This window comes from Erinaceus europaeus, chromosome 1, assembly GCF_950295315.1.
Source record: "Erinaceus europaeus chromosome 1, mEriEur2.1, whole genome shotgun sequence".
Classification (NCBI taxonomy): domain Eukaryota; kingdom Metazoa; phylum Chordata; class Mammalia; order Eulipotyphla; family Erinaceidae; genus Erinaceus; species Erinaceus europaeus.
In genome coordinates this window covers 146,279,302-146,295,971 of record NC_080162.1, presented here as the reverse complement: position 1 = coordinate 146,295,971, position 16,670 = coordinate 146,279,302, and the positions used below count along the sequence as shown (strand labels likewise).

Below are 16,670 nucleotides of genomic sequence, written 5' to 3'. Positions count from 1 at the left end.
ACAATTTATTTGGCTTTATATGTTAACTCTCTTTTCAGCCACCAGTTTCCAGATGCTAGCATGATGCCAACCAGACTTCCCTGGACAGACAACCCCACCAATGTGTCCTGAAGCTCTGATTCCCCAGAACCCTGCCCCACTAGGGTAAGAGAGAGGCAGGCTCCTGGGACTCCCCATCCCCCCACCCTTCCCTGGAGCCCAGACTTCATTTGGGCAGAGAAAGGGAGAGACTGCAGCATCTCCTGGGTGGTGCCAAAACCTCTGTCCTAGCTGCTGAACTCTCTCCAAGTGCCTACTGAAATTTTGAAGCCTTTGAAATGGACCTCTGAGCTCTAAAAGAGGTTCATCAGATAGATTCTACTTGTTGTCTAGATGGGGAAACAGATTCTTTGTCCTCCCTACTCCACTCTCAGAATCTTCTCATAATCTTTACAAAATGTTTTTTAAAAATTCTTTTTCTTTATTGTTTTAATTTTTTAAAAATTATCTTTATTTATTGGATGGAGATAGCTAGAATTTGAGAGGAAAGGGGGTGATAGGGAGAGAGACACCTGCAGCCCTGCTTCACCATTTGCAAAGCTTTCCCCCTACAGGTGGGGCTGGTGTGTGTGTGGGGGGGGTTCAAACCTGGGTCCTTGTGCACTGTAACATGTGCACTTAACCAGGTGCACCACCACCCAGCCTCCCAACCCCCCAAAATGCTTCTTTATGATTTTAAAAGAGTTCATTTTTTTTTCCCATTGTTTTTCAGGAACTCCAGAACATTTACTTTTATTGTAACTCAAAGCAAATATCATGGATACCTTTCATTGTAACCCTCCAAATCTAGTTATCAAACACTTAAGGAGTTAAGTTTTTTATGCTTATTTTTCCTACAAAGAAAGCTAAGTAGTTTGAACTGGAAGAGGCTGAAACTAGAAGCTGAGAACCCACTTAAGAAAGTGGATGCCTTCATTACTGGTAGATAATGGTAGTGTACCAACTAAGGTGTAGTGGTAGAAAAAAAATAATGGAAGTGTAAAGATTTATAATATCAAATTGGTTCACTATAACTCTAGTAGGTCCTTCAGCATACTTAAGACCAAAAGGATAACTAATGAGAGGCACAATAAATAGTATTAAGTGCTAAAGTCCTGAAATTGTTTTCCAGTAATAGTTTCCTAAGCCCATGGATTATTTCATGTGGAATAAGTATAACATACTGCAGTTAGTGTGAAAAGTACTCAAATGTGGTTAATAGTGTGTTAAATATGTCTTACATTTTAAGTGACTAAAAGTTTTGGTATGTGTCAGTGCAATGTGGTTGATAAAAATGTTCACTAGCTCAGCTTAATTTATACTGTATAGCATGAAGAATTGGTAACCCTATCATCCTCTGTGATGTGTGAGTTCTTTTGGAAATGTGTATAAATATGTATAACTTGGAACGATGCTAGTGGTAAGAAATACAGTAGAGTATAATAATATATTAAAGAGTAAAGGCTGGAATAGTGAGACCAGTTTAACATAATGAAAAAAATTAAAACACAATACAAATCTGTTTATTTATTTCAGAAAATTTAAGGCCCCACTTAAGTCATAGTTTTGGCGCTCAAAAGAGGCTTTTTGATATTATCTGGTTTAGTTCTCTTGTTTTGCAGATTAGAAAATGTTTGAGAGAGGGTGACATGACCTTCCATGAGTCTTTAGTGTGGGGCTGTCTGCTAGTGGCAGAGTAGTAACTAGGAGCTGTATATGTGGTTAAGAGGGAAATTGAATGTATTATAGGTGTATCTTATATACAGGAATAGTAAAATAGGACTGAGGCCTGGGTGAGGCCAGCAAGTTGTCCAACATCCAAAACTGATAAAGGTACTCACTTTTGTGTGCATATCTTGCTTGCACTTGTAGGATCTTTATCAGAAAAACATGCACCAATATGCACCTTCCAGTGCTGTATATTAGGGATGATGTTATAGTAGTAGGAATTTCTCATCAGATCTAGGCCTCCATGTGTTACTTTAAAAAATGTTTTATTTATTTATTGGATAGAGTCAGAAATAAAGAAAGGGAAGAGTGAGGTCATGTGTTACTTAACTGCTTGTAAGCAAACACATCTGTGGAGTATTACCTCATTTTAGGTTAGATTAGTGTGGGGCACTCTGTTCTAAGGTCTTAACTAGACCTGCATTCTCTTTTTCCCTTGAATCAGATCTTACAGACTAGTTTCTGCTGTGCTCTTAAAGCCACTTTTACCTATTTACCTTCCTCTTGGAGTTTTGTTTAATCTTGACTGAAAACCTAGGGAGTCTAGGCAATCTTTTCACTTCTAGTTTGTAGCCCTTAAGAATTTTAAAGATAATCATAAAAGAAAAATATAAGACAATCAATATCTTTCACTTAATGACCTCTGATTTCTAACTCCTACTTTATTTGTGAGGATGGAGTCATCCTATTCAGTTCTACTTCCCTAAGATAGTAGATGGCATATTTCTTTATGAGGGTACTTTTTCATATCATTACTGGTTTCATGCAGTTTAGGCTGAAGAAAATCTCTATCCGTTCGTTTCTCAGGATGCTATTGTACTGTTCCTAGAACTTTCAGTATGGATGACACATGGCATATGTAAGTTCCCCTCCAAGTAATAGTGATTTTTTTAAAAAAAATTGGAAGGAAAGAAACGATCACTCAAAAGGGTGAACTCAGGCAGACACTGAGCCCCAGCAATAACCCTGGTGGCAAAAAAAAAAAAAAAAAAGTGTATGTATGTGTTTATCAGTCATCTACCCACATGTACTGTGTCATACAAAAGGACCATATAGTACAGCAAGGGTTTGATAATTTAATGTGATGTCTTATTAATTATGTTAAATTTTTGCTTATAAGTTAGCAATATTAGCAAGATTATTATATTGATTTTTACTTTAGCTATAATGTACTAGCTGCTGCTTTAGATTATGTAAGATCTGATGTTCTTCATATCATAGAATAGTGCTTCATGCATAAATGGTTTCTCTACTCCCAAGGTGCTTTCATTCAGATAGAGAGGTAGAGATAGCTAAAGCACTGAAGTTTCTCTTGAATCAGTGACACTCCTCTGAGTGCGTTGGAAGACATGCCATGCCTGATGAGCTCCTTTTCTCACCCTGGTGAGGTGCTCTTAATGTGACCTTGCATCCACTCAGTGATGATAACTAAAATTTTGTGATGCTTGACAAAAGCAAACAGGGAGCAGTGCTTCTGTATATAAGACATTATTACACTTGAATAAGTAGGGTTATGGTTTTGGTTTATTGAAAGCAGGATTTTTGCTTTATGAACCTTCTGTTATATATATAAGGCCTAACTTAGCTCAGTGCTTTCATCTAGAATAATTGGACACGTTGAATAAATGAATGAAGGAATTTTGATATTTGTAGGATATTTGTTTATTTGTGCCTTCTCTTAGTGGGGATCTTTTCAAGTAGTTTTTCTAAAAGTGGATAGGATAAGCTGGCATTTTATTTAAGATATATATGTAATTTTTTTAAATCTTGGTTTTAAGTAACTTTGATACCAGAATAGCCTATAATTTTTCTACTGTCCCTATGGGTGATATTCTTACTAAGAAGAGTGTTTAACAAACTTGACAAATTAGAAATTAAAAAAAAAAATTGAATAGAAAAAGTTATCTAGTGAGTTGCCACATCTTTTTGCATTACTACAGCATATTGAAGTTACTTATTTGGGTACTTTTCCTCCTTTATTGTTTACTGAGAGCTCTGCAGCCCAACCAAACTTCCGGAGTTAGTCACTTGGGTATTGTCACTCTTCTGATTTTTATCAGAAACAGGAAATTGTCAAGTTATGTGCTAAAAGTACAGCAGATTCTAAAATTGTTTAAGAGATTTCCCTTTTGATTTTTTTTTTTTTTCTGTCACTAGCTGGTTCCCTTTTCCTCAAACTAGCTTGTCAAAAGTGGTCATGTTTATAATGACATATATTGATATATGTAATATATCATCTACAATATGGCTTATAGAATAATTTGATAAACTTTTTATGATAGAGCTATACCTAATCAATATGTATACATAGATTGAGGAAGAACATGTTTTTTAGCTGTTTAGCCTGATACTCCCTTTATTAAATTAGCACTTCTCTAAAAATTCCTAGTGTGGATTTTTGTTTTAGGAAATCCAGAGTCAGTACTAATTTTGTTATATCAGGATGCTAATTTTTTTTAACTGACATTTTCAGAGACTGCATGAGATGCAGTGCTATTTTGTAATATACCAATATTACTATTTATTTATTATTATTTTATATTATTACTATTTATTTATTTATTATTTTATTAATATACCAATATTACCAATATACTATTTTGTAATATACCATCAATATTTGGAAGATGAGTTGTACAAAGTAATATATGAATAAGAAAGGTCTAAATTTTAAAGTGTAAAATCAGTGAATATGCTCTCCTGTGTACTTAGTTTATATACAATAAGGTTCACACTTGGGTATGTGGATGAGACTTGACACATCCTTTGGTTAGAGTTATGAAAGTATTACTATAATCTTAGTGCTAAACCATTGCTTCACCTCATTCAGGGAACAACAAATTCATCATCCTTTATAGTCTTAATTCTTCTTGTATGATTAATTTGTATAAACTACTGACTTATAATCTTTGCTATAGTTTTATCTTTTCTGTTGTTAGTAGTTCTTGAGTCTGACTCAGGAAAATTACAGGGTAATATGGTAAGTATATGTTTGACTTTATAAGAAACTATCAAACTAAAAAAAAGGTTGGGGTAGATAGCATAATGGTTATGCAAACAGGCTCTCATGCCTGGGGCTCCAGAGTCCCAGGTTTAGTCCCCCACACCACCATAAATCAGAGTTGAGCAGTACTCTGGTTTAAAAAAAAAAAAAAAAGAATATATATATATATATATATATATATAGACACATATTTAAAAGAACATGAAGCTATTCCTCACACAGATTACTATTGTGCATTCCTGTATAAGATAGTCTGTGTCCTTATTGGCAACTGATGCTGTTTCTCCCCTTCATTCCTCCCTCCCTCCCTCCCTCCCTCCTTCACTCCCACTTTTTCTCATTAAGTCATTTAATAGCTGTATAATGTTGATTTTTTATTTACAATTTATTATTTTAATGTGAGGCCCAACATAGAGCATAAGGTCTGTGTTGTTGTTCATGTATTTTACTACTGAGCCTTCAAGCCCTAATAGCCCCATTTTGTGATTTTTTTTTTCTTAATTTGCCTTTTTTTAAAAAATTAATTTATTTATAAAATGGAAACACTGTCAAGACCATAGGATAAGAGGGGTACAATTCCTACCACCAGAGTTCTGTATCCCTTCCCCACTCCTGATAGCTTTCCTATTCTTTAACCCTGTTGGGAGTATGGACTCAGGGTCATTATGGGGTACAGAAGGTGGAAGGTCTGGCTTCTGTAATTGCTTCCCTGCTGAACACAGGTGTTGACTGGTCGATCCATATTCCCAGCCTGTCTCTCTCTTTCCCTAGTGGAGTGGTTCTGGGGAATCAGAACTCCAGGACACATTAGTGGGGTCGTCTGCCCAGGGAAGTCTGGTTGGCATCATGGTAGCATCTGGAGCCTGGTGGCTGAAAAAGAATTAACATATAAAGAAAGCCAGACAAATTATTGACTAATCATGAACCTAAAGGCTGGAATATTGCAGATGAAGATTTGGGGTCTCCATTTTGGAAATAGCTGGTAGATCTATTTTAAGTATATTCCAAAGGATCCATGACTTTATTAGTTTTTGCCTGAGCCTGACATCTGATATACAGGTGGACCCAGGTTATTGTCTGGGGAGTTGATGCCATGGCTGGAAAAGGGGCTAAAAAGCTGGGTCAGGGAAGAAAGTAGCTCCCAAATATGGGAAATATGTATAAATATTCTTTACTGTAAAACCCGTCGATCTGATCTGGGGCCCATATTCTTTTTCTATGCCATGTTAATAAATCTTAAGAAAAGCTGGGGCTGGGGAGACAGTGTGCTGGTTATACAAAAGACTTTTTCAGCTCTGATTTATGTATATGTTGTGTTTTTCATTTTCATTCAAAATATTTAAAAATTTCCTTATTTTTTGTGTGTTATTTATGATTAAGATTGTAAGATTACAGTGTATACTTCTACACCACACCCACCACCAAAATTCTGTCTCATGAAGTAATCTCAAAATGTGTTAATTTCTAGGTACTTAGAGATGTTTTCTGATATCTTTTTGTTACTATAATCTTTTTTTTATTTAAACATTTTTATTTATTAATGTGAAGGAGAAAGAACCAGACATCATTTTAGTACATGTGGTGGGTGCCAGGGATTAAACTCAGGATCTGATGCCTGAGAGTCCAACCCTTTATCCACTGTGCTACCTCTTGGACCACAATGTTACTGTTATTTAGTTTTATTTTATTATGATCAGAAAGAGACACAAGCTGTGTGATTCCAATTCTTTAGAATTTATTATGGCTTGTTTTATAGTTCAGAATTGCTCTGTCTTGGTGAATATTTTATTTTCACCCTGAAAAGATGAGTATGTCTTTGTTGCTTAATATACTTTATTCAAAACTAGGACCTGTTGACTGATGCTGTTCAAGTTTTCTACATCATTGCTGTTTTTCTGTCTACTTGTTCTGTGGATTACTGAAAGTATGTAGCATTAATGTTTCCAAGAATAATTGAGGTTGACTTACTTCTTTCAGTTTTATCAGTGTTTGCTTCATGAATTTTGGAACTTTATTACATATACATTTAGGATTGTTATACATTTTTGGTGGATTGAAATTTTTCTTAGATCTTTCCCCCTTGTTCTGAAGTGGCATATCAATACTAACATAGTCATTCCTGATTTCTTTTTTTTCTTTTTTTTTTAGTGTTTGCAAGATCCTTGTTTATTTATTTTGCTGCCCAGGCTTAGCTTGGGCTTTTTGCCTGCATGATAGATATCATTATTCCTGGTGGACAAAATTTTTGTTGTTGTGAGATACGGGATATAGAGATTGGTTGATTTTTGTTATTTTAAACAGTTTGTTAAAACAGTTTTTATAAATTGAAATTATTGTGCTCCTTGAATTTTGGTTGAACTTGTTGGTAAAAATTGGGGTTGGGTAAAGCATTGTGTTTTTACACCAAGATTTCTGTTGGCTGATTTGGTTTCATTACTTTGTTTTTTCTATGAATTTATGCACTTATTTTCTCATGCTTATTGTTATTAATTTATAATATTCTCATGTCTTTTGAATGCTTTCAGCATTTGTATTGTGACCCACCTTTTCATTCATGGAAGTTGAATATATTTTTTCCTATTTTTATTTTCAGTCTTGCCAGAACTTTGTCCATTTTGTTAGTCATGAAAAAGGAGTACATTTTGGCTATTATTGCCAAGCTATTTGTATTTTTTGTTGTTTCATCAACTTCTGCTTTTATTCATCTCCTCTATCCCCCCCCACCCCATATTTATTAGTGATAGAGAGTGCAATGCTTTAGTAGCTATGCCATCTCCTGGGCCCACCCCTCCATCTCTCCTTCCCTCCCTCCCTCTCTTTTTCTCCTCTTTTTACCTGCTGAGGCTCATATTGGCATGATTCCACTGCTCCTGGTGGCTTATTTACCTCTCTCTCTCTCTGAAAGGCAATACATACAACTCCCAGTATTCATGGAACTTCCCCATGGTGCTGTGTATGCTGCTCCATTGTGGTGCTGATTGCTTGAACCACAATAATATGCACACTCTACTGAGTGAACTATCTCCCAACCCGTATATTATTTTTTTATTCTGATTTTCTAACTGCTTTAGATGCTCAATTCATTAATTAATTTTTAAAAAATATTTATTTTATTTATTTATTTATTCCCTTTTGTTGCCCTTGTTGTTTTATTGTTGTAGTTATTATTGTTGTCGTTGTTGGATAGGACAGAGAGAAATGGAGAGAGGAGGGGAAGACAGAGAGGAGGAGAGAAAGACAGACACCTGCAGACCTGCTTCACCGCCTGTGAAGCGACTCCCCTGCAGGTGGGGAGCCGGGGTTTGAACTGGGATCCTTATGACGGTCCTTGTGCTTTGCGCCAACTGTGCTTAACCCGCTGTGCTACAGCCCGACTCCCTTATTAATTTATTTTTAATGAAATACTTAAAATTAAGAATCTCCCTCTGTATACACCTTTTGGCTTCATCCTACAAAGTTGGTTTTCTAGTTAATTATTTTATGTCTTAAGTGTTTTTAAAAATTCTCTTATGGGGGGGTTGGGCTGTATCTTAGCGAGTTGAGCACACATGGCCGAAACTCGAGGACTGGCATAAGGATCTTGTTTGAGCCCCCAGCTCCCCACCTGTAGGGGGGGTCACTTCACAAACAGTGAAGTAGATCTGCAGGTATTTATCTTTCTCTCCCCATCTCTGTCTTCCCTTCCTTTCTCCATTTCTCTCTGTCCTATCTGGCAAGAAACAATATCAATAACTACAACAATGATAAAAACAAGGGCAACAAAAAAGGAAAATAAACAAATTAATTTTGTACATGACAGTTTGCGGGACTTCCTTTATGGCCTAGCATTTGATTTTTATTTCCATGTGCATTCTTCTATTTGAAAGTAATATTCCTATGTTTATTAGATCAAACACAATGGTTGTAATGCAATTCTTGTCTAGTCTTTCTAGTTTTTTGTGCCTCCTTATATTTCTATTAATAAATTAAAAATTGTCCTCTGTGACAGTGATTATTAGTTTTTTCTTACCTATCAATTTCTTTTTTTCAATGTTTTTTAATGTTTATTTGTGGGACTGTGTAAAACCTTGGTAGAGTTTAGGGAAGTTCTCCCATCCTTGGATGGAGGTCTGGAAAGACACCCCACTTGTTAGCCTCTCTCCTTATAGAGATGAGCCAAGAGGGAAAAGTCTCCCAGACTCAGTTTCTCCTTATTAGTCTCTCAAGCTCACAGAAAGCCTACAGACCTCTCACACTTAGTTTCCCCTGCTAGCAGCAGGCCAAATGGTTGCCTGCTTTAGGGTTCACTCAAAGTTCACACATCCACTTCACCTTTTGATAATAAAGGAGAACATACTCTATCATACACCCCCAACACCAGATAGTGAAAACCCCAAATCCTATTTCCTTGTTCCCTTTGATATCTGTGATTTACATCAAGTTTTGTTTTTCTTTTCTCTACCTCACCTTACTGGCTTAACCCCTATGCTTCTCTCAAATGCCTTTGGATAATTAACTTGCCTGCATCATGAAGACTAATTGTCTTGACCTTTATGTATCACATCAATTCTTGTCATACCCCGTACCATAGGGGCAAGCTGACCTGTAAGAAACCTGTAATTTCTGACTTATGTGAAAATGTTCTTTGTTTAACTCTCCATATAATCCTGTACCCATCTCCCAATAAATGAGTGTTCATACCAGAGTACTCCCCGAGTCCTCCTTTCTATATCACACAGTCACTAGAACTAGTGAGGGAGGATCGGAGACTTACCCTCTGGCTGGATCCCCTCCATGTGAGTGCCAGCATTTTTTTTTTTTTTTTTGTATTTTTATATTACAGAATTACATTTCGACAGGGGTTTGAATCCACACCATTCCCACCACTAGAGTTCTGAATCTTCACTCTTTCCACTGCAATCCACGACAGTTCCTTCACCTGAAGTTGTAGACATGGACCAACCATCTTCTCTACAACTATCTGTCCATATTTATACATAATTGCCCCTTCTTTTTCTGATTGAATCATCTCTTCCCCTCTAAGCCACTCATAACATCGTAGCTACCTTCATATGTCCCTCTCCTTTTCCTTCTCTCTCTGTGTGCTGACGGAGCTGGGGTGCAGAGTCCTCTTATCTTCATCCTATCACTTCTGACCTGCTGGGAGTATGGATCAAGGTTGTTTATGGGGAGCAGAAGGTAGGAGTTCTAGCTGCTTCTCCTCTAAGCAGGGTTGTTTACAGGTCGATCCATACCCCCAGCCTGTTTTCTCTCTTTCCCTAGTGGACCAGAGCTCTGGAGATACGAGGGTCCAGGACACATTGGTGATGTTGTCTGCCCAGAGAAGTTGGGGCAGAGTCATGGTAGCATCTGTAGCTTGGTGTCTGGAAGGTGGCATGACCTAAGTTGAGACAAGATGGTTAATGAACAGGAACCAAAAAATAGGATCAGAGCAGATGAGATTAGGGATTTTAGGGTAGACGAAAGCTAGGAGAACCATTTTAGGTATGTTCCTGGGGGCATACAACTATAGTAGTTTTGCTTGAGTTTGATAGCTAGTCTGAGGTTGGATGAGAATATTGTCTGAGAGAATTGTGTCAGAGTAGAGAAAAGGGCTAGAAAGTTGGATTAGGGCAGGGAGTAGCTCCCATTGTTATGGAAAAAAATTATGTGGCTAAAATTAATTATTCACTTCCATCCACCTGCTCCAGGGTCTCTATGTAAATACATATTTATATTTAGCGCCAGAGCCCCTGTAATCTCTAAATCCCTATTGGTCTGAGCTTATAGCTCGTGGTCACATCTGAGGAACCTTGCAGGCTGCACTCATTTCAGGACCAGTCTTTTTCAAGTGGCAGGGCAGGATACCCCCAATTGAAGACTGGCTTACCTATCAATTTCTTTCAAGCTACATTAATAGGTACAAATAGTATAGCTTGTTAAATTTTAAGTAATAATAATAATCTTGGCTTCCTTAATGCTAACAGTAGTTTTGCTTTTTTTTTTTTTAATGCTGTTATAGCTACACCGGCTTTATTTTGAATAAAATCAAAATTATTCATTGATTTGTTGTTACTTAATCTTTTATTGTTGTCATCATACTTTTAGTTTGAATTTTTTAGTGGCATTAGGTTTCTAAGTGTATCTTTGAAAGTCATGTAGACTATTGTTATTAAATCTTATAAAAATATTATCTGTATGATTACAGTGCTGAAGCTACTGAAAGATGGCAGAAGAAGTGGTGGTAGTAGCCAAATTTGACTATGTGGCCCAACAAGAGCAAGAGCTGGACATCAAGAAGAATGAGAGATTATGGCTATTGGATGATTCCAAGTCCTGGTGGCGAGTTCGAAATTCCATGAATAAGACAGGCTTTGTGCCTTCCAACTATGTTGAAAGGAAAAACAGTGCTCGTAAAGCATCTATAGTAAAAAATCTAAAGGATACCTTAGGTAAGTTATTTTTGTAATAAAATGAGGCTTTGTTAAATTCATCTTAGAGATTCTTTGCACAGAATTTTGGTAGTAGTGGGCAGGACTAACTAGAAAAGGCCAGGACTAGAATTCCAGCCAGGCATGGTAAATGTGGCTCATTGCATGTATTCAAGTCAGGAGACCAGTGAAGATCATTAAGTGTTAGTAGGAAGATTCTGTAAGTTCTGGCAGAACTTCCAAAAGTCAGACCAGAGTGGTGCTAAATGCAGAGCTAACTCTTGTCATCTTTTATCTGATGCTCCTTGAACTACTGTTACCCTTTAGAGTTTAGACCTAGCAAGTTCTGCATCTAATTGAGGTAGAGATAAGTAAGATGCAGAATTTCCTCTTTGGCATTGAGGAAATAATATTTTACATGTCATCTTACTGTATTTTAGCACCTACTGGCTGACATTTTGAACTTTACTTTTAAGAACAAACCATCACTACATTTTTTTTGAAAAGTTCAAACGTATGGGTCATTACTGTAGTTGTGCATATATAAAGCTGACCTCTTTTTTTTTTTTTAATTTCTTTATTGGGGAGTTAATGTTTCATATTCAACAGTAAGTACAATAGTTTGTACATGCATAACATTTCTCAGTTTTCCATATAACAAAACAACCCCCACTAGGTCGTCCTCTGTCATCCTTCTTGGACCTGTATTCTCCCCCCAAACCCACCCCAGAGTCTTTTACTTTGGTGCAATACGCCAATTCCAGCTGAGGTTCTACTTGAAGCTGACCTCTTTCTTACTTAGCTTCCTTTCTCCCATTCTTTCTGTTACTGGCAAGTTCATTTGTTTGTTTTTACTGGCCTAATGTTAGTGCCAGAGATAGAGGAGGAGCCTGCTTCACACAGGGCCTGGCTGAACTGATAGGAAGGAAATATGCGCAGATGAGGACTGGCCTCTTTTTATTATTACTGTTAGTTTTTTTTTTCTTTTCTTTTTTTTTTTCTTTTCTTTTTATAGGGTGGCAGGAAGGATTGGGAGGGACCACATTTCATTTCTAGTATTCAGCAAAGACTGCTACTTTTAAATTTTCTTTGTATATATGTAGAAGAGAAAGTAAAAATTCTTTTTTTAAAAATTTTTCCCCTTTTGTTGCCCTTGTTTCTGGTCGTTGTTGTTGTCGTTGTTGTTGGATAGGACAGAGAGAAAACAAGAGAGTAGGGAAGACGGGGAGAGAGACAGACACCGACAGACCTGCTTCACCGCCTGTGAAGCGAACCCCTTGTAGGTGGGGAGCCAGGAGCTCGAATTGGGATCCTGATGCTAGTCTGTACACTTTCTGCCATGTGTACTTGACCTGCTGCACCACTGCCCAGCTCCCGAAAGTAAAAATTCTTACAAAAATAATTTGGGAGTCGTGTGTAGAATAATTACTTATAGAAAACTGACTACAGTTTTTTTTCCAGTTTTATTACTCCTAGACTGAGCTGTTATCATTTGTTAACAAAAGCAAACATATCTTTGTTCTTAACCATTGTAAAACAAACTAAAATATAATTCAAATGAGATATAAAGTATTAGATTATCAAGTTCTGAGCTAGAGACATTTCCAGTATTCTACAAATCTTTTAATAAATGTAGTCATTAATCTGAATTTTCACCTTGATACTTAATTGCTGTATCTGAGGTTAACTTTTGAGGTTGTAAAGTTTTAGAAACAAGACCATTTAGAGGAGTTGGGCGGTAGTGCAGTAGGTTAAGCACATGTGGCACGAAGCGCAAGAACCAGCATAAGGATCCTGGTTTGAGCCACCAGCTCCCCACTTACAGGGAAATCACTTCACAGGCAGTGAAGCAGGTCTGCAGGTGTCTATCTTTCTCTCTCCCTCTCTGTCTTCCCCTCCTCTCTCCATTTCTCTCTGTCCTATCTAACAATGAGGACATCAACAACAATAATAATAACTACAACAACAATAAAAAACCAGCAAGGGCAACAAAAGGGAAAATAATTAAATATTCAGAAATAACACCATTTAAATGAAACCACAGATTGCATTTAAATAAAGGTTTTAATATATACATATACATATGTATATATATATATATATATATATATATATATATATATGAGTTTCTATAGTTTTAGATTAATTCAGACCAAGTTAGAGATATTGAGTAAAACTAACTTTCACCTAGAATGGTCATAGTGATGAAGACTCAAAGAACAAAAACCACACCTGGGTAGACATTTGCTTCTCTTAAGAGGCTTTGCTACCCTGAAATTATCAATATTGAAACAACTGTTGTCATAGCATAAAGAGGAAAAATAGTTCTCTTGTGCTAGCTATTTACTATTTTAAAATCCTGATATAACTTATCTCTTGTTAATACACCAAGGAAACCTCCCGTAGTATTTTCTGGTACTACTGAGATACTTTTAATGAAGTCTTATTTAAATCCTAGAAAGTCTTTGTTAACTAACTTCATAACTCTATTACAATTTCAGCTAAGACACTTGGAAACATTTGTTTTAAGTTAGTGATCTGCAACTAGCCTGTTAAAATGATCTAAACCCAGCTGTTGCACCAGCACAGCCATTTCTCCTTTATCAGAACTTCTGAACCCTTTTGGTAACTTAAATGTCCTGTATAATTAATGGATTTCACAATGACTATGCTAGGGGAGACACTCTGAAAGAAATTGGGTAAAACAAAAGAAAGACTGAAACATGTCTGTATTTTCAACTACTGAAAAAAATATATGCTTTAAAGCTTCTTCCAAAATAAGTCTGAATGTAAAGGTCACATTTGTGGCCTTTGTGATATACTATTTTTATATGTCCTATTAAATTTCAGTTGGGAAAAGGGGATGGTTTGCAAAGAGAGTAGAAGCCTTAGGAAAACTTTGAATTACCTGGGCGTGAGCCAAGTCACATGGGTTGGGTGTGGGGAGTTTCAGTATTGCCGAACAGACCAGGAAGCTCCCGGAGAATTATCCTAGGCTGTGTTAACAAACTGACAAAGGAGAACTCGAGATTTTTATTCAGAATGGATTGGCTAAACGTCTTTAAAGACTTTTTCAGTAAGTTAATCTGTTTATTAAATCCAAGTTTCCTTGTGTTTCTGAATTGGGGTTTTCACTTTTGTGAATTTAAAGGAAATCTTTATGGAGAAGACTTGATGGATTTATAGAGACTGTACTTTATAAAGTTTTTTATGAAACAAGCAAAATGACTAATGATATGTCAAAGTATTAATTTTGACTTGATAAGTGAAATCGATTAAATATTTTAGATACAATGTTTAAAAAGAAAGGAATATAAATTATTTGATATAACTACTAATTCACTAGCTCAGCATAACAAACATTTTAAGTAAATTGTAAACATTAAAAACTTTAGGAGTTAAAGGATTACATATGCATGTTTCTCATCTTAGGCTTTTGAATTATCACAGTATTATGGTACTACTTTTCCCTTACATTTTAGAGGAACAATGTGGAAGATAATATTAAATAGAAGTACCATTTAGAGAATGCTTTGTTTGAGCCAATAAAGGATTGTTAGAAATGGGCATTGTTAAATAAGAGTTTTGATATGAGACCTGAGAGCAGCCGCTTTAATTTAAAAAGTTAATAATAACAGCAATAACTACAACAATAAAACAACAAGGGCAACAAAAGGGAATAAATAAATTTTAAAAAGTTAATTTCTTTAATTACAAAGAAAATTAAATCGAGAGGAAATAGTTAATTCTTAAGATTGTTTTTTAGTTTAAATCATAAAATAATACTAATACTAGTTTACAAGTGCCTGTTTTCATATCTGCTTACTGCCTTTTTATGATCTCGTGGTTAATGAACTTAATCTGATCTCTTTGAACATTTTCTTGAACAGAGGAATTGTTTAAGCCTTGTATAGATAAGTAGCCTAAGAAAATAAAGAGTAACCTATTGAGAGATTTCATGAAGGCAAAATGAAAAGGAGCAAGTACTTTTTTGAAAAAGAATGTTGTCATAGTAACATTAAGATTTGTTTCTTTAAATAATTTTGACTGGTAAATGAATCTTGGAATATATATATATTTTTAGATTTTTTGGTTAATTTGAATTTTAAAGAGCTTGTAATTTGTTTATCAGTACATTTTTATTGTGAACCTACTGCAAACCAAGCTCCCCATTCCAGAAAAAAAAATCATAAAACGAAAAGATAATACTAACTCCCATGGAACTTGCATTGTAGTGGAAAGATAAATGATGGTTGTTATTTATTGTCATTGTTAAAAATAAAAATAAATTGCTCTCATTAACAATACAGTAGGTTTTGTTTCTAGTTTTGGTCATAGGTAGTAATGTAAATCAGCCACAAATGATTTGAACAAATAATATGCTGGGTAAGGGAGATTGCATAATGGTTATGTAAATAGAATGTCATACCTGAGGCTAAAAGGTCCCAGGCTTAGTACCCTGTACCACCATACTTATGCCAGAGCACAATGTATATGTAAATATATATATGTTTATATATAAGAATCATATGTATACACTTGATAGTTGATAAATACAAGGTGATGTCATTCCATTAAATCCTAGAAAGTTTGTCATTAATGTTAAGTATATTTATAGACTGAGACTCAGGATTTACAATTGGTAACTAAAATATTCTTTTTGATAATGCCTGTAGCAATCCTAAACTAATTTTGCTATGCAGCTTGTGAGAGTGGAGACAACTGGCTATTTACCCACCTTAATGAACTTAAAAAATAGAACTGTTTAAATGTTTATTGTGTGATAGCCAGAATACCTTTAAAAAGTAAAGGCACAGTCTTTCAGCTAAAACATTGAATGGATGATAAGTTTTTTATTTTATATAGATTAAATGAGCAGATAAAACTTTAAATAAAAACCTATACTTGTAGTTAGAATTTCTTAACTCTACTCCCATATACTTAATAGCCACGTTGCCAGTTTTCTTTTTTTTTTCCTAAAGGAAGAGAATTAGGCAAGACTAGATCATCCTGGAAAGTCCCTTTAAACTCTGAAAGTCTTAAAGTCCTGGTAAACAATGCATCATTCCATCTTATGTATGTTATAGAAAACAGACTTAAGTCCATAAAGAGGAAACTGGTTTTGTAGAAGTAGGGGGTGTAAGAGGTCAGAAAGAAAAAATAACTCAGTAAAGAGTTAGAAGATGGGGGGCTGGGCAGTGGTGCCCCCAGTTAAATGCACATAGTACTAAGTGCAAGGACTCCTGCTTCCTACCCAGTGGGAAGCTTCACAACGTCGAGGCAGGTCTCAGGTATCTTTCTCCCTGTCTCTTTGTCCTCTCAGTTTCTATCTGTCCTATCTAATAAATCAAAGTAATGTCTGCTAGGAGCAGTGGATTCGTAGCACCAAGCCTCAGCAATAACCCTGGAGGCAAAAAACAAAAACAAAACAAAACTAGAAGATAGAGCCAGGGAAATAGCTCAGCAGCTAGTTTGCATACTTGAAGTTTCTGGTTTTATCCTTGGCACTG

At 35.8% G+C, this 16,670-nt stretch overlaps 1 protein-coding gene across 5 annotated transcripts in view; it reads left to right on the top strand.

Annotated features, from left to right (window-relative positions):
* Positions 1–16,670, top strand: part of NCK1 (NCK adaptor protein 1) — a 59,134-nt gene that overhangs the window by 33,063 nt on the left and 9,401 nt on the right. For 3 of the 5 annotated variants that reach the window (XM_060196831.1, XM_007521801.3, XM_060196812.1), the window contains one exon: positions 10,938–11,181. In XM_060196831.1, coding sequence (XP_060052814.1) covers positions 10,956–11,181 — 226 coding nt within the window. In that variant the 5' untranslated portion in view covers positions 10,938–10,955. Of the gene's footprint in view, positions 1–9,906; positions 9,929–10,937; positions 11,182–14,084; positions 14,237–16,670 lie in introns of those variants that run through there. The other 2 variants (XM_060196817.1, XM_007521802.3) reach the window with 2 other exon arrangements.